The sequence below is a fragment of the Sarcophilus harrisii genome, chromosome 5, assembly GCF_902635505.1.
Source record: "Sarcophilus harrisii chromosome 5, mSarHar1.11, whole genome shotgun sequence".
Lineage (NCBI taxonomy): Eukaryota > Metazoa > Chordata > Mammalia > Dasyuromorphia > Dasyuridae > Sarcophilus > Sarcophilus harrisii.
In genome coordinates this window covers 222,797,612-222,819,484 of record NC_045430.1, presented here as the reverse complement: position 1 = coordinate 222,819,484, position 21,873 = coordinate 222,797,612, and the positions used below count along the sequence as shown (strand labels likewise).

The window sequence follows — 21,873 nt, the reverse complement described above, 5'->3', positions numbered from 1 at the left end:
ATGGACTATATCCTGGAAAAAAAAAACCTCATGCTTTTACCCAAAATGATTTACCTATCAAACTTGACATCCTCCCCAAAAGAGTAAGCATTCAACAAGAGAGAGAGATTTAAGGCATTTGAGAAAAAAAAAATGAGCTGAATATTTACCTGGTAAACATGGTGAACAGAAATACAAAATCAAATGTTTCCCTTCTCCATCAACTCTTTTTCATTCATTCTACTGCTCTTATTTTCCATCTGGACTACTGAATTAATCTTTACCTGGTGTTCATCCCTTTAAGCCTCTCCCTTTAATTTGAGCATTTCCCCCCACTCCTTATCCTCTTTGTCTTTTCTGCAGATTTTGACACCATTGATCATTCCCTTCTTTTGAATATTCTCTTCTTCTTTAGACTTAGTAACCCTCTTTTCTCCTGGTTCTTCTCCTATGACTTTTTTCTTTGTCTCCTTTCTCTTTCATCATCTCCTGGTACTCTTGTCATACCCCCTTTAGGTGTAAGTGTGCTTAATGCATAGTAATTAATTGAATATTCAATAAATATCTTCTTTATTGATGTTAAGGAAACAAGGTGATTTGCCTTCATTCTTCAAAGATACAGCTGATAATTTTTTCTGAACAGTTCTATTTGAGTATTCTGCCTAGCCTAACTTAGTTAAAAACTTTGACTTCTGAGATTCTTACCCTTAAGGTTTTATTGAGGCTTTGTATTTTAGGGTTTTTTCCCCCACCTCTTAAGTGCTTGTCTCTGCAGTGTCCTTTCTTTTTTACTCCTCCTTACTGTTTTCATGTTCACCCTTACCTGTCTTATCTAGCTTGGCACTTAGCCATGTCCTGTTCATTATTTCTAACTTTTCATGCATTTATTTGGTCTTCCTGGTGAGATTATAACTTCTTTTTGAGCGTAGGAACTGTGTACTTTTTCGGTATTCCCAAAAGAAAACTGTGCAAATAGTATCCACTCAATAAATATTAATTGAATAACTGAACGAATTAATAAATGGATAGTAATATGTCCTTTTTATGTTCTTTCTTCTCCATCTTTTGATTAGTTACTTATCTATTTAGAATTTACTTTTATAAACAACTACATTACATCAAACATATATAGAACAATAATTTCCCAGAGTCAAATGGTCTAGATATATATAGCCAGAGGTTAATTATTATAGACTCTCTACTCAGTAGAAGTTAAGTAAGAATGAGTTATTTCTTTTTTTTAAAAAGGCTTAACAAGTACAGCAAGATTTTTTTTGATTCTTATTGACTGGCAATCTCAAACTCCCTTATCCCATTAACTTACAGAGAATTAGGGACAAAAGGAGAAAAAATCTTGAATTGCCTGCATATTTGAATTCTTGATTCATAACATGTAACTGCCAAGATTTACTTAGTTAAATTTTGAGTTTAATTTTTGGTTTTCCAAAAGTTTTCTGTTCTTGTTGATTATACATTTGCCATTGTTTATTTTGTTTGCATTTGATTATACATTTGCCATTGTTTATTTTGTTTCCATTCTTGTTTTTGAGTCATAGTTTGGATTAGACATAATCTTTATGGACATAAACTTTACTTGTTTCTCATTTTATTACTTTTAAAAAAATTATTAACAATTTTCATAAAACATTTTTATTTTTCTCTTTTGTGAATGTGTACCCACAGCACTTCTTAGACTGAACAGCAAACACAGTTAAATGTAACTTCAACTCTTAATATTTATGTATTAAATTAGGTTTCATTGTGGTAAACTTTGACAGGGACAGCCAATCAGAAACAACTCAGATTTATCAAGAAGTAATGAAGATGATTGAAGGTGACAATTTTTTTCATTAATATTGCTTTTAAAACATTTTGGATATTGTAGTAAAAATCATGAGTAAAAGTTCTAAAAATTTCTAATATGGCTTTATTTTCTCATGATAAATAGATATTTCTATTTAAAATTAGTGACAAGTTACTATATAACTTTGTAAAAATATTTACAAACTCAAATGTATATACTTATAAATAAAATATAAAAGTTGGATATTGCTGTTACTCACAACAGTCTTCTTGTCTCAGGATTTGTTGAGTTCCTTATTTCCTTCAAAACTCAGTTCAGGTGTTATCTTCCTGATGCAGCCCTTTTTTTGGTCTTTATCTAGCTGCCATTACCTTCTTCCTAAAGTAATTTTGTATTTATATTTGTGTTTTTATATGTATATATGTTTGTAGCTTGGTAGTAGAACCAATTTCCCTTCAGATAAGGAAGAAGTTTCAGGATAGCTATGTTGGATCCCTGGGAATCAGTCAGAAAGAGAGGTAGTATCCTCTTCTCTGGCAGAAATTTTATCATGAGGTGAAAGCTGGAATTGGAATTGGAAGTTAAAGAGTTTCTTTTATCCAGTTGTATTAGCAGAATACTAAGCAATTTGTTTAGTAGTCTCACTAGCAGTTTTGGTCAGGCGCAGAGGAGGAGCAAAGGGCACATAAGGGGAACACGATTGCAATAGAATTGAAGAGATAGACAGAGCTCAATCCAAGTAGACACTGACTGCATCTTGCCTGTGGGGGCTCTAATGAGAGAAGCCACTTTCAATTATGGGAGATGGCAAATCTCAGGCTTTTCTTTGATACTTTTTTGCAAAGGAATTAATGATTGTAATTGCTATAGGAAAGATATAAAAGATTTAATCCCTCTTGACTTTTTTGCTTGCAAATGTAGGCACTCCCTCTAAGGTTTTATTTTCCCTTTGTTTTTTGATTTATTTAAAATTTCTGATTTCATAATGTTTACTTTTCTAGTTTAATCTTTTGATTATATAAAACCATTATCATAAACGTTATGTTATATGCTTGTATTTTTTTAATTTAAAATGGAAGTTGCTGCAAGAGAGATCATGAATTTCTGGGATTGATATGTGGAAAACAGGACAAAGATCCCATTCCTCTTCTCTAAAATGATAAAGTTTGCTTTCCTAATTAAAGGTTCTAAGCAAAAGAGAAAATCTCATTAAATTCTGGTAACTTCCCTAAAAGGCAGAATTTAATTCTACTTGAGCTTTCTGGGGAAAAGGGATGGCAGTTACTTAGAAGTCCTACCATTCCACCTGTTGGTAGGAAAGAGTCTGAGAGGAGTGACTCAACTCCAAATTCCAAAGGTGAGTTTTTCCCTCACCTGTATAACAGATCCTGCTAGACAGTGCCCTCTGCTGGTTAAAAATGCCTTAGACTATTTGAATAATCTTGAAGGCTGAGGTGATTTCACTTTCCTCTGTATCCTTAGTACTTGGCACAGTTCCTGGTGCTAAGTAGGTATTTAACAAATGCTTGTTGATTGATAGATTGAACAAAAATAAAAATCATAAAATACAAAAGAGTACATTATACTTAGTATATTCTTCTGAAAGGAGGGGATTTCCTACTCATTTGGAGTTGCACAATATCATGAAAGGTTGATCTAGATCTGCTTAACCATCATGGTTTTGGTCTTCTTACCTTTGAAAAGTCTTCTACTTTCTCCAAATTTCACACTGTTGAGGAAATCTTTTCTTGGGTAAAAATACCCAACTCTTGCACTTGGAAATACTTAAACTCATGAATTATTCCCAAGACATAACTGCAGTCTTGAAAATAACCCATCCTCTGGATTGCTACTATCAGACCATTTCTCAGAAAAGGAAATACAAATGATGGCATACAGGAATTACAAGTCAAAAATTCCAGTCTCAGCTTAACTCAGGCAATCTTAGGCTTCTTGCCATGTTCCCCCCCTCCTCCAATATCCTTAAAAGATAGAGAAGAGATATCATTTATCTTTTCTTCTTTTTGCATTCTTCTTTGGAAGTCCAGGAAGAGAAAGCACACAAAATAAAAGAAGTAGGTTATCTCATGGTTTCTGTGAATCCAGTATGCTCTTTTTACCAGATTTCTTTCTCCTCACTCTTAATTGCCAGGTATCTCAGAAGCAGTTCCCAGTTACTGAGGATCAATCAGAGATATTCACAATGTTCTCTAAACAAGGATTAATAGATAATTCAAGTTTTTAAAAAAGAACTTCTTGTGTTTAAAGCTAAATCAGTGAAATGAGACAATAGTGTAAGAGGGTGGAGAGATTTTAGGTGACTACAATAAAAATCCATTATGGTAAAGTTTTTCTAAAGCTTTATTAAGAAAGGGTGAGTTGATAAACTTCCTGGAGGAAACTTGGGTTGTTGCAGCAGCCTGTTTGAATTTTTCTAGGTTCATAAGAGATGTCCCTTTCCTAAGATGCCCTGTAATCTTAACATCCTAATTGAAGGGGCTCATTGGCTCTTAAACATCACAATTAAATCTAGAAATAGGAGCAGTGACCAAGATTTGTTTATCAATAACAAGTCAGGAAAAAGCAACCTTATTTCTTTTTTGATGTGATTACTAAACTAGGAAATCAGGAATACTGAAAATATAATTTTCTTAGATTTAGCAAATCATTTGATAAAACCTCTCAGACTAAAAAGAAATTAGAACTCGACTATAGTACATTAAGGAGAATTCATAATTACTTGAATGGTTGGACCCAAAAAATATTTTGTGCATTTTTACTAAAGATTCACAATTGCTAGAGCTCAGTCAATTTTACCCTTCTAAATCTTAGCCTTGGTTCTGACAGCATCACTCAACTGAAACGACTTTCTCTAAGTAAATTACTGCTCTTAATTTTCAAATATTATGGATTTTCTTGATTCTAATCTCTCTTCTCCTCCTTATAGGATTTTATAGTTATTCTTAATTCTAATTTGACTAATTGCTGCTAATTAGTTCCTAGAGAAAGCTAGGTGGTGAAGCAGTTAAAAAAGCTAGACTTGGAGTTAGGAAGACCTGAACTCAAACTCATATACTTATTAACTGTGTGACCCTGGGCAAGCCACTTAACTTTTGCCTGCTTCATTTTCTTCAACTCTAAAAATGAAGCTGCTAATAACACCTTTAGGGTTATTACCTTTAAAAAGGTAACAGTTTTGCAATTGCTTGGTATAGTTTAATAAAAACTTGCATAAAATTATAAAGAAGAAATTCAGTGGAGTGAAGAAAAGTTCTATACATAGTTTAGGATGTGATTGAAAAAATAAAGTTGAGATGGAATTAAGAAAGTAGTAGAAAGTAAAAAAAGCATCAAAAATTAAAAAAACAAGAAGGGGGAAGTTCTGAAGGTCTTTAATCAAAGTCCACTGAAAGGATATAAAAAGAGAAGAAGTAAGAAAATTTAAGCAAGTAGAGATGAGATGAGAATAGGTAGAAAGTTAAAGAAAGTTGAAGTCTATTTATATTTACTGTGAATGGAGGATTTGAAAGTAAAAGGTTTGGAGTTAGGAAAGAACATTTTAATGAAGTTTTTTTTTTAATTTATGGAGTTAGGAAAGAACAGTTAGTTTAAGGACTTTTTAAAAAAAATTTCTTTGAGATAAGAAGATGAGAAACTTTATGTGTTTTTTTTTGTTATAAAAAATAGAGAAATATAACTGCAACATAAAATTATTTGAGGATAGCATGCTGAAAGTCTTTCCTTACAGGCCTATTAGAAAGGTATGTTTTAGTCCCGTGTGAGGAATACAAAAAATTTTCTTATACCCTAAAAGAGGAGTGAGAACATAAGCTTGTCACTTTATATCTTGGGCAATATACTATTTGAAAGTAGTGTGTAGTAATGTATAGTGTGTAGTACTGGTGTTAAATGGCCCTTGAAAAAATTGAGATTCTATACACTATTTGTGAGAATAGATCCAGATATGATTGAATTTTTCATTTTACATGAGATGTGTTCTGTTATGATAATTATGTTTGACCCTCTATAAGTAAATCAGGCCTTAATAGAAAAGATGCTTAATATTTGCAATTAAGACAATACATTTAGAATCTCCAAAAGTAAGTTTTGTTAAAGGTATAATTGGATCAAAATTATTCTCTACTGGTGTTGAATGTAATCAGGATAGAATGACAGAAAGTAATTAAAAGAATGAAGTGATTTTCTATGTAAGACAATTTGGAAATACATCCAACAGAATTGATTGCTTTGAAATAAGTTTTGTTTCATGTTTTAAATACATAGTAATTGTGTATGTTATAATTGTATTTCAAATTTTCTTGTATTGTGAATTTTGGGAAATCATCATTGTACAAGAAATACTGTTAAGGAGATCATCCAATTGCATCATTGGAAAGATTTACTCCTTTTGATCTGCATATGTGAAATTATTGTTACTAGAGACTGTTTTGATAATGTTAAAACTTTCAGGTATTAGGTATATTTTCAAAAGTAAAAATAATAATTACTTTATGGAAATTGGAAGAAAAAAGATGACCTTGTAAAATCATCTTATTAAAACTTTCTTACTAAACTTGCTGGGTTCTTTGACCTACTGGGGCAAAGTCATAAAATATTATTGGCCCTGTAAAAAAACTTGCTAAATGTTATGAAATTCTAAAATAATCAGTTGGCTCACTGAGAAAATAGGATCCCCTTTTATGTCACAAATACCCTTTGTCAAACTGAAAGAAGGAATTTGCTATGATATAGAAATGTTGTATCTGATGTTTTGTGATTAAGAAAATTATAAAATTATGCCTGGAAGTAGTGTTTTTTCTGGGTTTTGAGTGATCATATATTTACCATCTTAGTGGAATTCCAGAATGTAATTATTTGTTTAATTTCAAGTGATTGAATTTGTACCAGGATGAGTTTTGTTGGTTTTATTTTATTTTATTTTTTTATTATAGCTTTTTATTTACAAGATATATGCATAGGTAATTTTTCAGCATTGACAGTTGCAAATCCTTTTGTTCCAACTTTTTCCTTTCTTCCCCCCACCCCTTCCCCCAGATGGCAGGTTGACCACTACATGTTAAATATGTTAAAATAAGTTAAATACAATATATGTATACATGTCCAAACAGTTATTTTGCTGTATAAAGAGTCAGACTTTGAAATAGTATACAATTAGCCTGTGAAGGAAATCAAAAATGCAGGCGGACAAAAATAGAGGGATTGGGAATTCTGTGTAGTAGTTAATAGTTATCTCCCAGAGTTCTTTCCCTGGGTGTAGCTGGTTCAGTTCATTACTACTCTATTGGAACTGATTTGGTTCATCTCATTGTTGAAGAGGGCCACGTCCATCAGAATTGATCATCATATATAGTATTGTTGTTGAAGTATATAATGATCTTCTGACAGGATGAGTTTTAACTCAAAAAGAAGAAAAATATATTGAGTGAATTTTTTAAAGAAAGGACTAGTAAACTTTTTATTGTTAACTATTAATGCAATAACACAAGGGAAATAATAACTATCTAGCTCTGAGCTATAATTAAAATTGAGCTACAAATGAAACTTAATATTTGAGGCAAAATCTCTTGGGACTGAAATTTTTATTGATCTGAATTTTGAATTCAAGTATAAATGCCTAAATTACCATTAAATCAGTAAACCACCATTTGAAGGAAATGCCATGAGCTACTCAAAGATAGTGTGATCTGAAAACTGCTTCAGATGGGTATCTGCATCTGCGAAAGTTGAGGGAGAACTTTGTATGGGCAAAGGTAAGATCCTCTTGACTTAGTTTCCCCATTGTGTAATTTCCTTTTTGAAGAGGAATAGTTCCCATCTGGTTAATCCTGAGTCTGACTATGATGCCTTTTTTGAGTAATTGGCTGTTCCAAAAAATTAACTATTACTTGAAATTTAACAGAACTAAGGATATTTTATGCTATTGTACTTATTTTAAGTCATTTTGTGCCTGTGTCCTTAGGCTTGGGCCCTGGAGGATTCAGTCTTGATGTTGTTAGAATTATAGCTCTCCTTCCCTTTTTAGCAAATCCTTTTAACCTTGCCAGATAAAATTGTAATTTAAAAAAATACAGTGAATCTTGTTGATATGCCCAAGCACTATGAATTACTATAGTAAGGAAGCAAATATAAATTAACTTCTTGCATAGTCTATTTGATGGATCTGTTTATTTATAAGGGAAACTTCACAAGGGCTGAACTGGTTATCACCACACGAACTAATTATTATAAAAATCAATCTGATTAGGTTTTGTAAGGTTTTACTAACTTATTCATCCCTAGGAGACTTTAGCAGCATTATTCAGAGAACCTTCACAAGTGAACTGGTACCTAGAGAAAGTCAAGAAAATACCTCCACAAACCTGCCCTGATCGTTGAAAGGTGCATAGGAGGTGCTTATCAGATACCCTGAAGATCGTAGACACTGTCAAAGGACTTGACACCCCTAAAGTTACAGCTACATTGGATTTCTTTATTCAGCCTATTGTATTTTTGCTGGTTTTATGTGTGTTATGGTCCTATTCCCTATTCTCTCAACTGTTTATCATTTTTACTTGACTGATACTGATTTAGGAATTATTAAAAACAATTGTGAGACTATCAGTGGTTTTAAAGAGGGGAATTGTGGGTAACAATGAAAGCTAAAGCAAACTTATTTTGTTTGCAATTCCTCCATTTTTTCCTGACCCTATTTGTATTACAACCTCCACCCTGTCTATGATTAAAACAGCAAGGACAGTTCCATCAGAGTGAATTACAAGAGATAGCTAACCTGAAGAATACCCTTTCCTGCTACTAGCCTTCAGAAGTTGGCCTAATCAATCAGAGTTTACCACCTCCCTTTTGCTTCCCAGGAGGAGGAACCCTCCCAGAAATAGTCTTGAACAATCCTGAGATACCTTATATTCAACTCGCCATCTGCCTACATTGAAACCTATGTAAACTTTGCCTTTTTTTTCTTTAGGGAGTTTCTAAACTCCCATATGGGAGGGGCTCCCTTGCTGGAGAACTCAATAAGTCATTATTTCTAAATTTATGGTAATGGGGTGGGATATGGTTTTGATGTTTTGATATTGGTTCTGATTTGTGATGGCACAAACACTTAATAGATGCTTTATTATATATTCATCACTTTTTCTTATTCCAGTGATAAGAGGAAAGACTGCTTCTAGTAGTTGTACTATAATGTAATCCCATTAAACCAAAGTAACATGAACAGGATTCAGAAGTTTAGGGAATAGAGCATTTGTCAAAGGGAGAGGGTCCAAGAGATGATTACTGATTGAGTCAGTCTTTAAATTCACACATCCATAGATGGCAAGGAAGATCTAAAGGACAGAAGTCCATTCATTCCCTGAAAACAGCAGCTTAGGAAAGGATACTTTCCTAAGAATTTTAATACTCAACTCTGGACTCTTCTTGTGAGCCTTAAAGGGAGACACAGATTTTGAGAAACAGAGTTGAGTATATTTTAGGCATGATTTTTTTTTGTTCTTGTTTTTGTCTTTATTAGCATGGAATTTACATAACCAAATCTTTAGGATGATTATTCTGACAGTTATATAGGGGATTGATTGGAAACATGAGATTGGAAGCAAGGAAACCAATTCATTAATTGACCAATTATTGGAGTAGATAAAACACAAAACCTAGAACCAGGAAGATCTGAGTTCAAATTAGTGACTGCGTGACAAGTCAATCTACCTCAGCCTTTGTTTTCTCATCTATAAAATCGAGAGAATAATAGTACCTTCCAGGTTGTTGTGAGGAGCAAATGAAAAAATTATAACTATAGAGCATTTAGCATTGTGGTGCTTGGCACATAGTAGGTGCTGCATAAATGCTAGCAGACTACTGCAATAATCAAGAGATGTTGAAGCCTTGAATTAGGAGCATAGCTGTGAGATTGAAAAAAAGAGCGCATATATGAGACATAGACTTACTAATGAGATGTGGACAAAAGGTTAGATAGAGGTGGTAAATGGAGTGAAGAGTCAAGAATAACTTCAAGGTTTCAAACCTGAGTGACTAGAAAGATGGTAGAATATTCAGTAGAAATTGAGAAGTTTGGAAGAGGACCATGTATAGTATGATTTAGGATATTTGACATAATGAGTTTGGGATCACAATAGGACATTCAGTTAACAATATCCAACAGACAATTGGTGACATGGCAGTAGAATTCAGGAGAGAAATTAGTGATCAATGCCCATTGAAGCTGATGAATCATCAGTGTAGAGAAGTGGGAGTAAAGAAATGGACCCAAGACAGAGCCTTTAGAGGATGATGGTTGGGGTTTCCTTGCCTTTTTGGGGTTCATGTTGCCCTTTCTTTTTAAAATCTCTTCATTGTCTTTTTGCCTCTCTAAATGCTATGCTTCAAGGTACCCTATGATTTCTCCCTTTTCTATATAGTCTGTTATGATCTCTCAGACAAATATACGTTGTCCTTGTGCTTCATGTGCATTAATCTTGTCTTAACAATGAGAATATAAACCCTATGATGGTAAGGACTGTGTCTTTTATTTCTTTTATTTACCTTACAAGAGGAATAGTATGGTATAGTGGTTAGAGGACCAGCCTTGACCTGGGTAAAAATCTGCCTCTTAATACACTCTGCCTATGTGACTCTGGGCAAGCCTCTTAATTTCCCAGTGTTCTGAGCACTTGTCTAAAGTTATCTCAGTTGCAGAGAAGGTCCTGGCCTGCATGGGCGGAGGGGGTTTCCTTACCTGGGAGTTTGCTATACCAATAAAATCACAGATCCATTCCCTATCCCTATAATTACTTTTAAATGGTTGTATGTAGTAGTAAAATGATGAAAATTTCATTTTCTTCCAGACTATGGTGCAAATTTTGAAAATGACGAGTTCATAGAAACTATCAAGAACATTGTGGATAATGTGTTTTTATCAGGTGAGTTTAAAATTGCTTTACTGTGCTATAGTTTGTTGATTTAATTTAGTTCTGTATTTTGTTGTTTTTTGGTCATTTCAATTGAGTCTTCAACTCTTCATGATTGTGGTTTTCTTGGCAAAAATATTGGAGTGGTTTGTAATTTTCTTCCCTAGCTCATTTTACAGATGAGGAAGTAGGTAAACAGGGTTAAGTATTTGCCCAGGGTAGCTGTCAAATTTGAACTCAGGAAGATGAGTTTTCCTAACTTTGGACTCTGTCCACTGTGCCACCTAGCTGCCCTAACTCCATAGTTTACATCATGTTAGTTACAATAATTGCAATGTCAATAATAATCACTCCTACGCATACCACTTTATGGTTTAATGAATAGTCCTGTAAGATAGGTAGAAATTATATAGTATATTATATAGTAAAAAACAAATGCCAAACTGACCTTTAAAAAATAGTGCCACAGTACTTTTTAATTTATTGGAGATAATATGATTCTGAACTCTGAGAGTCAAGATAATCATTTTGTCAACTGCCTGTGGGACTTTTGGCAAGTTACATGATCATTCTGAGACCCTCAGTTTCCTCGTTTGTTATTTGAGGAACTTGGCATTCTTGATCAATATAGGTTGCTCTTGATGGCCTTTTGGGGCACATTCTGCTTTGGAATTCTATGAAATCTGTTCAGAAAAGAAGGTGACAAAAATAGAATGACGTTTCAAAATCAGTATATGAGTTTAAGACTTCATTTTGTCTCTTACTAGCTACGGGACTTTGGACAATTCATTTAAAATCTCTTATCCCTAGTTTCCTCATCTATACCTTAATAGTAACAATACTTGCCCAGTCTACCCCAAAAGGTTGTTGTGAGGCTCAAATGAATTATTTATAACATACTTTCTAGTCATTCTTTTCTATGCAATATTTCATAAATCAGGTGATCACTGAATTTCAAGAGTTGCTATTGATGCAAATGGTTGACCTTAGAGAATATCTAACCTACCTTATACCTGATCTGAAATGCTTTGCAAAGTAGTCCTCCAGATCCACGTCTTTCAGGCTCCAAATCCACCTAACTGTACTCTCAACTCACTTCTCTCCATCCAAAGTTTTGATACATGTCTTACTTAAATTCTAACTATATTATCTCTATGACATTCTCCTCATATAATAGTCTAATCATTTTGTCAGAAAGAAATGAAGTTAAGTCAAATAAGTCTTGCTCTTGAATGCATTTTGTTTCTCCATTTCCCTATGCTGCTCCTTTTTTCTCTTCTCTTTCTTCTCTATTCTCCCTCTTCTCTTTTTCCTCCTTCTTTCATTTTTTTCTCTTTGCCTTCTCCTTCTTCTTCCATCCTCCATCTTTGTTCTTTCTTCCTGCCTTTTTCTATTTCTCCTTTTTTTATTTCTCCCTATCCACCATCTCCCTCTTTTCCTCTCAGCTTGCCTCATTGTTTTATTCTCTTTCCCCTACCTTTCTTGTCTTTTTCTCTCTTTTCTCCTCCTTCATTCATCCCCTTATCTTTATTATGTCTTCCCTGTTTTCCCTTCTTCAACTTTCCTCCTTATTTTCTGTTTTCTACCATCCTCCCCCTTTTCTCTTTCAGTTTTCCTTTTTTGCTCACTCTCTTTAAATGCACTTTGACTCACAGTTATTGCCATTCCCTTTCCAAATGCTGTCTCTTGGCTCAGTTGATCAAGTTCTTTGTGGATTCCAGGAAAAGACTCACTAAAAGAGTTGAATCTTTTAATGGAGATAGTTGAGAAGTGTTACTCAGCCATTTGAGTCCCCTCTGACTCAGAACCCCTGACTCCAGGGTAGATTTTTGTCTATTCCAAATGAGAGGACTTTAAACCATTTAGGATAGAAGTTGGAGTATGGTGATCATATACTCATTTGTTTCTCTATAAATGGCTCAGTAGTGCAAATACTTGTCAGGGCACCACTAGCTGTGCCGGGAAACAGAGCTTATAAAGCTATACACAGTATACATTTTGTATACAATTTTTATATGTTGTGTTGCCTTTAGAATATGAGCTCCTTGAGGGCATGTTTTGGCCTTTCATTGTATCTCCAATGATTAGCACCTGAAATGGTAAATCCCTAGGACACTTTTCTTAATTATTGACCCAGTGCTGTCCATCAACCAGTGATCTCCATTCATCCAGGAAGACATTTGTCTAAGCCCAGGGTATTCAGATCAAACTCAGAGAAGGCATAGAATGTCTCACATTGAGAATCCTATTTATGGGTGGTGAATTGCTGATATAGATAGCCTTGCTAAACTTCCAGTGGTTGTCAGAATTCATGTGTGAATCTTATGTGACTCCCTAGCATTTGCCATTTCAAGGGAACAATGATAGGAATAAATGAATTTGGAGAACCTTCATTTGTTTGTATCTGTGGGGTTACCTAAGGAAGCTAAGAAGTCAGTCCAAGTTAGATAAATCACTGTATAAATTAACTTAGGAGTTCATTCTTCCTCAGATGTGCTGGCTACCATGTACCTGAGAACATAATCTTACAATTTTCCCCCCTTAGCTAGGGAATAACAGCAGGGAAAAGAATATAATTTCTTGAAAAAATGAGTTTTATTAACATCTGACAATACAGACCTTCCTTTCCCTTTTTAAAAAACAGCATAAATCAATCAACAAATATTAAATGCTGTGCTAGGCACAGCTAGCCTTTGAATCAGTTGATACATTGAAAACTTCAATTATTAGTCTTGCATGTCAGACTTTTTCTATAAGATATATTGATCTTTCAACGTCAAATGTTACTATACATCATTAACATTCTAGACTTTTCTCTGATGCCATATCAACAAATTAGCCATAAGTATTCCTTAATAAACTTTTTTTTTGCATATATGTTTGTACTGTCTTCTATACCCATGTGTCTGGTTTTGCTCATTTTAACACCAAGTGAGTTAAACAGTATTGGGTTCAACATGCTTTCCTCATGAAATATGACATTTATTAAGCTTTTAAAAATCTTTGAATTTTTGGTTTTTATTATTTAATCCTCAGAATCTACTGAATCAGTGTATCTTCAGTTTCAAGAAATGTTTAAAATAGTTGAAAAACAAGCAACTAAGTTGCAACGGTAAGCTTTAGTTATTCAGATAAGTAAATTTTTTATGAATGATAATTTTAACTGCATTTTTAGTATCTTTCTTATTCTGATATATATTGAATCAATGTCATAATAAAAAGCCAACCAACCAGGAACAGCAACAAAAATAACAAACTGTAACCTCTTCAGCTACTTTATGATTGATAAACCTAACTTTTGCCTATCTATAATTGATATGTATGAATTATTATGATTTCAATTTTTTGTGTGTTTCGCTACATCTAGATCTAAGATTTCTCTAAATGTTCATATTATTTTTGTAACTTTTAATGGCAGAATAACGTTCTGTTTGTTAACTTGTCACAGATCATTGATCTAGGGCTACAATGGTCCTTAGAGAACATTTTCAATGTTCAATTTCATTTTATGAATGATCCACTCAGTCAACAGTATTCATTAAGTACTTACTATACTAAGCAATGTACAGATCAAAAGAGTACCTTGAACCTGGGATAGATATCTACTTGCATACCCACTCTAGAACAATATTCTTTTTTAAAAAATTTTAATAGCTTTTTATTTATAAATTATATGCATGGGTAATTTTACAGCATTGACAATTGCCAAACCTTTTGTAGAACAATATTCTTGTCATGGGTCCCCTCCCATTGATACTAAGAGATAGTTTTCTCAGTGCTTTCTTAACTCTCGTCCTTTTAAAATTCTTTTCAGTATTAACATGACTGACTCTTATATTCTGTCCTCTAAAATACTTCTATTTTCTGATTCTCTTACTATCTGTTTAAATTATTATTCTCATCAGCTTTTGCAAGATAAATGATCCATCCCCTATGTGTGAGTGTAGATTAGAGTCCTGTGCTAGGTTCTCTTTTCTATGTTTTCTCTGTAGTGATCTCCTTAAGTCCTGTTGATTCAATCATTTTCACTAAGCAAATGACTTCCAAACTATGTTTTGAGTTCTCATCTTTCTCCTAGGCTCTAGATTTATACAATCAACACCTGGATAGACCTTCCTATCTCTATCTCTATTTCCAAATATCTCCAACTTAATTTTTCCAAAACATAGCTCATTATCTAAACCTATTCATTCTCTAATTTCCTTATTTTCAAACTGTAAGTGGCAAGGGTTAATAATTAGTCCCCTTGGTAAAGCTAGGAATTGTGTGCAGACACATATTTCCTAGAGTCTTCAGATTTTACATTTCCTTTGCCTTTAAAAGACTTCTTATCATTTCATGGGCTTGGAATGGAAAAAAAAAAACCACCTGTCTGTATTTTATTTTGTGTTTACATTTTGTGTGATCAATTAGTGTTGGGTTCTACACTGATATACATAAAGTGACTATGCAAAAATTTTATCATTGTGGTTTCTTGGAAAAATAAATAAAGCAATTGTTATTTGTTAGTCTCTTACCTTTGTAGATGCATCAACAGCAATCCTTGCATAGGCAGCCCGAACTGCCAATTTGTTACCCAGACCTAGAAACTCAATTACAGGAAATATGGAAAGTCTCTTCAATAAAACAACTAAGAAATGTGAAGGCAGAAATAAAATGCCTTATGCAATGAATCATTCACTGTATCCCCGAAGAGGGGATAAATGGAAAATGGCAGTATCCTTGTGACATTTTCCCTTAGATCAGGTGCAAAATATCTCAAAAAGAGTTTAGAAAGAAATTGTGACAAGATGTAGATCTCATCTTTGGAGATCAGGCAGGGATGTTAGTCTGGGATTCAAAGGAAGTGTCATCATGCAGTTGGTTGTTGAGGTTAATCCAATACTATATTTTTTGCTTTTTGCTTTTTTAGTTCTTATTTTTCAATAAACCCATGTTTTTTTGGTATTACTCCTAAAAGTTAAGTGCAGAAAGAATTGATGGTTTTAAAGTTCCAAAAGCTTATTTTTCAGTTAAAAACAGTTTCATTGTATCTTTCAATAACAAAGTTTTAAGTTTTTACTGCATGTTCTCATGCTTGAAGCTAGGGATAAGAAGTCAAAAATAAAAAAAAGATAATATCTCCTAGGAGATTTTAATTTTTTTTCTTTTTCACTTAATAGTATATTATTTTTTGTAATTACATATAAAAATAGTTTTTCCTTCTTTGTCTTTAACTTTTTTCCTTTCCTACAACTACAAGAAACATAATATAACAAACTTTTTTTTAAAAAAAATTTTGCTGTTTGATTTTTTATAAATATTTTTGCTATTGTTTTTCCTTCTCCGTCCACTTTAAATATAAATGTATATTTATATAAATATAAATAATAAAGTTTTTTATTTTCAAAGCATATGTATAGATACATAACTTTGTGTTCCAATTTTCTCCCCTCTCCTTTACTTTTTCTCCTAGATGTCAAGTTATCCACTGTGTTAAACATGGCAAAAATATATGTTAAATCCAATATATGTATACATAGTTATACAATTATCTTGCTGCACAAGAAAAATTAAATCAAAAAGGAAAAAAATGAGGAAGAAGATAAAATGCAAACAAACAACAACAAAAAGGATGAAAATGCTATGTTGTGATCCACACTCAGTTCCCACAGTCCTCTCTCTGGGTGTAGATGGTTCTCATCATCACAAGATCATTGAAACTGGCCTGAATTATCTCATTGTTGAAAAGAGCCATGTCCTTAATACATTGTTGGTGGAATTGTGAATACATCCAACATTCTGGAGAGCGATTTTGAGCTATGCTCAAAAAGTTATCAAACTGAGCATACCCTTTGATCCAGCAGTGTTACTACTGGGCTTATATCTCAAAGAGATCTTAAAGAAAGGAAAAGGACCTGTATGTGCAAGAATGTTTGCGGCAGCCCTCTTTGTAGTGGCCAGAAACTTGAAACTGAGTAGATGCCCATCAATTGGAGAATGGCTGAATAAATTGTGGTATATGAATATTATGGAATATTATTGTTTGGTAAGAAACGACCAACAGGATGATTTCAGAAAGGCTTGGAGAGACTTACATGAACTGATTCTGAGTGAAATGAGCAGGACCAGGAGATCATTATATATACTTCAACAACAATACTATATGATGATCAATTCTGATGGACCTGGCCATCTTCAGCAATGAGATAAACAAAATCAGTTCTAATGGAGCAGTAATGAATTGAACCAGCTACACCCAGTGAAAGAACTCTGGGAGATGACTAAGAACCATTACATTGAATTCCCAATTCCTATATTTTTGCCTGCCTGCTTTTAAAAAATTTTTCTTCACAGGCTAATTGTACAATATTTCAGAGTCCGATTCTTTTTGTATAGCAAAATAATAGTTTGGACATATATACTTATTTTGTATTTAATTTATACTTTAATATATTTAACATGTATTGGTCATCCTGCTGTCTAGGGAAGGGGGTGGGGGGAAGAAGGGGAAAAATTGGAACAAAAGGTTTGGCAATTGTCAATGCTCTAAAATTACCCATGTATATAACTTGTAAATAAAAAGATATTTAAAAAAAATGCCATATGAAAGCAAAAAAGAAAAAAAAGAAAAGAGCCATGTCCATCAGAATTGATCATCATATACTCTTCTTGTTGCCATAATATTTTATTTTCTTTTTTTTCATAATGATAACTTTTTATTGACAGAATCCATGCCTGGGTAATTTTTTACATTATCCCTTGTACTCACTTCTGTTCCGACTTTTCCTCTCCTTCCCTCCACCCCCTCCCCCAGATGGCAAGCAGTCCTATCCATGTTAAATATGTCACAAATACTATATTTTCTATAACCTATATGTGATCAAAACAATTGACCTAAGTAGAACACACAAGAATCAAATTAATGAGCTTGAGTTTAACATACTGTTTTAACAAATTCAGACACACATCTCAAAAAACCAGCTTTAGTTAATAAAAGATAATGGTAGATAGCACTGTATGATGTTTCACTATGACTCTTAAAATGTATCAATAAATTATTTTAGTACTTTTGTCACCAAAGTAAAATTGTCCAATTTAAATATTAACTTTTATATGCTCCATGACATCATTATGGCAGGAGTGTTAGTAAGTTTACTTTTTAGACAAATAGGAGAGATCAGGAGAAAAAGAAAAACATTAGTCCATAAATTTAATGAAGAAACCTAATTACTTGAATGTTAGTGGGACATTTAAATTTAATTTAGAATATGCAGAAATTTGCTTCTTGTAAACTTAAGGTTTTATGTAGTAATTATTAATGGAGAGTATTTTATTTATGAAATTTGTTTTTTTCTCTCCAGAGTGATGAATGACCTAGAATCCCTGGAGGTGGTAAGTATGCTTTTCATTCAAATTGAAATTGTCTTATTTCCTGTAATAAGTGCATCAGCATCACATTGCTCTTGATACATTCAACAGTTCTTAGAATTGTTTTAAAATATACAAGGCTCTCTAGTTATTTGGTAAAAATCTGTCAAAAATCTAACCTGTATTAAAAGTTATTTCTTAACATTGCTAAATTTTAGATGTGAATAAATCTCTGATTTGATATTCAGGATATTTCTAAAGTTCTTGCACTAGTATATTATACTGTTAATATTGTGCTATATCCAGTGTAAAATTTTTCTAATTTTTTACAATATCCTCTTTAATTGGGGATCTGTCTTTTTTTTCCTGTTCTTAGGCTATAAAGTCTGTTTTTCCATGACTTATTTTAGAAACTAAACTATATATTGCTGATATATAAAATGTGATGATATTCTCAGTGCCACTTATATTTACTAATTATTATTTCATAAAATTTCACTTGAGTAAATGAAATATCTATATTAATGTATTTGGAATTTCTTCAATATTAGTAGGATCATAGATCTAGAACTCAAAAGGACCTCATATGATACTGTTTTAAAAGTTCGATAGAATTCGATAGAGAGTCAGGGAGTAAAAGAGTGAATATAGCATTCTTTTTTGTAGATTAATGCAATGTCTTATTATCATTTTTTAAATAATAGTTTTTATTTTCAAAATACATGCAAAGATAGTTTTCAACATTCATCCTTGCAAAACCTTGTGTTCCAATTCCCTCCCTTCTGCCCACCCCACCTTAGATGACAAATAATCCAATATATGTTAAACATGTGCAGTTCTTCTATACATATTTCTATATTTATCATGCTGCACAAGAAAAATCAGATCAAAAAGGCAAAAAATGAGAAAGAAAAAAAGCAAGAAACAAGAACAGAAAAGGTGAAAATCTATATTGTGATCCACATTCGGTCCCCACAGTCCTCTTTCTCTCCATCACCAGTCTATTGGAATTGGCCTGAATTAACTCATTGTTGAAAACAGCCAAGTCTATCAGAGTTGATCATCACATAATCTTGTTGTTGCTATGTACAATGATCTCTTGGTTATACTCACTTCACTTAGCATCAGTTCATGTAAGTCTCTCCAGGTCTTTCTGAAATCATCCTGCTGATCATTACTTATAGAACAATAATATTCCATAATATTCATATACCATAACTTTGAATATTGCAAACCAGACAAAATATTTTAAAACCAGACTCTGAGAGGTGACAAGTGCTTGAAAAAGATAATTTGATTAACTAATGATAAATGTGTGCATGAAAATAAGCCAACTTTGACAAAGCTCTTTTCTCCAAAAAAAAAAAAAAAAGAACAAAAATGATTTCTTAATTATATAATTGCTTTCCCTTTTTTCACTGTTTAAGCATGTATAAGCAATTTTTAAAAGGGGGGATAGTGTTTAGGGAGAGTTATATACTAAATTCTTCCAACTTACTATAACCAATGAATAAGATAAGTAATGTTAACCTATTGAAGATATTATAACAAACCTGATGAAAATGACCAAAATAAAAAATCTGTAAAGTAAATTTGAGACACTTCCAAATGAGATTTACACATAGGATCCAGAAAATGCATCTGTCTTCTCCTCATAGTTTTGTTCAAGTTCTCTTATTCTCAGTGTTATGCACTGATTTAATGTTTTAAATGGACATGGTAATTTTAAAAAGTAAGTCCCAAAATGTATTATTTTATAAAAAAAAATTTAATGTAGTAATATTCCTGCAAAGTTATATTTCATTATAGTATATGAGTGACCTGGGTTTTCAAAATCTTTGTTTTTGGAATGCAAACCCTGATAGGTTCTGCCTCCAAACATGGGTAACTTGGAGCTTAAATTGTTTAAAAAATAAAAAATTAAACATACTTGTTTTTTCATTAATTTCTTATTACTATCAACTATAATTTGAGATATGCAAGTTTTACATTGTCATATAACAATATAACATTTGCTTTTAGAAATACAAGATGACTCAAAATGATTTCGATATAGTAACAGAAGAAAAAATTATCTTAGAGAATGAACTCAAAAAAATCAAGGGTCCAGAAAAAATAGAGGTTAGTATGATTTTAGAGTTTAAAAATAACAATAAAAATAGTACTTTGGGGAGGGATAGAGCATCAAAAAGATATTTTGAAAAATGTTTTAGTTGTCCCTAACATGTTTATTTTGAAACAGTTCTGCTTTAAAAATCATGAAATAAAACAATGCCACTTATTTTTATTCAGTTTACAGTAATTATCAGGTAAACTTAAAGGAGTCAGCTAGGTGGCTCAGTAAGTAGAGTTTTGGGTCTGGAGTCAGGAAGAACAGAGTTCAAATGTAACCTCAGACATTTTAATAGTTGTGGGATCCTAATTTGCAATGATCCACAAGGTTGAAGTCAGATACAACTGAACAACAAAACTTTAAAAAAATCTTTATAATAATTTTGCTGCCATCTACAATAGCTTTTATTCATTCATTTAGCATCTGTTAAACACCTACAACTTACAAGTCATTAGTACACAAATTATAGGGAAAAGAGAGTTGACCTCAGAGTTGGGAAGACTTGGATTCAAGTCTTGTCTCATATAAATATGCATAGCATGCCATAAATTACATATTGTGTGTGATATGTATGATTTATTATTCTTGATATAGTACATATTATATCTATCTTTATATATGTGATATAAGACTTGAATCTAAATCTTCCTAACTTTGAGGTCAGTTCTCTTTCCTTTTAACATATGTCTTAATAACATGCATAGAGTAGGTACTTAATAAATCTAATGGTTGGTCAGCCCTGATTAAGTTACAAAGTTTTAGTACCTCAAGTAATTCTCTTAAGACTATAAGCTGCAGAACAATAGCTGATCTGTAATTTGTAGAGAAAATTTTCTCACCTGGAATCTCTTATACCAAATTACAAGTCTACAACATTTCTCCCCTCTTATCTCTCACCCCCTCATTCTTGCCAATTATAAGGAAGCAATTCTTTCAGTATTTATTAAGCAGTTACCTTGTGCTAGCCATCATGATATTTTGGGGATGCAAAGAAAGGTTAAACTATGATCCCTGTCCCTTCCATTCTAAAGGAGGTAAGGACAATATGCTATACCTATGTACAGAAACTATGTTCAGGTAAGTAGGAGATAATATTAAGGGGAAACGGTCCAGGGAAGGCTTCCTACAGAAATTAGCATTTGAGTTGTCTTGAAAGAAGTCGAGGAAGCTAGAATTAGATATGAGGAGAAGAGCATCGCAGCTCCAGGGGTCAGTCAATGCAAAGGCATTCACTATGGCCCTGGTGGGTCATGTCTGAGGATTAGAAATTAGGCCACTTCCTGGATGTTAGAGTGCATAGAGGGAGATTCAATGAAAGAAGACTAGAAAGTAGTAAGGAGTCAGATTATGAAGATCTCCAAAGGCCGAAAAGGACCTGCTGTTTACTTCAAGAGTCCCTGGAATTTATAAAGTGAGGGGATAGGTTAGAGTAATGTGAGCAGACCTGAGCTTTAAGATTACTATGGGCAGCTGAGGATGGAGTGGTATAAAAAGAGCATGGAGGTGTGGAAAACAACTGGAAAACCATTGCAATAGTCCAGGTAAAAGATGATTTATAACGGGGATTGTGTAAGTGGAAAGAAGGGAATGGAAGTGTGTGTGTGTGAAAAAGAATGGCATTACCTTTCTGGGCAGGTATTTTATGGAGGGTTTAATGAGAAAACACAGACAAAAAAGTTACAAATCTTGAGAATTGGGGAAAAGTG

General features: G+C 32.9%; 1 protein-coding gene across 5 annotated transcripts in view; it reads left to right on the top strand.

The window, feature by feature from the left end:
- Window positions 1-21,873, top strand: part of CCDC7 (coiled-coil domain containing 7) — a 95,797-nt gene that overhangs the window by 48,900 nt on the left and 25,024 nt on the right. For all 5 annotated transcript variants that reach the window (XR_004229764.1, XM_003771835.4, XM_031939724.1 and 2 more), the window contains exons 8-12: window positions 1,758-1,813; window positions 10,642-10,716; window positions 13,741-13,816; window positions 18,048-18,078; window positions 20,077-20,175. Coding sequence is in view for 4 of the 5 variants with exons in the window: in XM_003771835.4 (XP_003771883.2) it covers window positions 1,758-1,813; window positions 10,642-10,716; window positions 13,741-13,816; window positions 18,048-18,078; window positions 20,077-20,175 (337 nt within the window). In the remaining variant the exon portion in view is untranslated. The remainder of the gene's footprint in view (window positions 1-1,757; window positions 1,814-10,641; window positions 10,717-13,740; window positions 13,817-18,047; window positions 18,079-20,076; window positions 20,176-21,873) is intronic.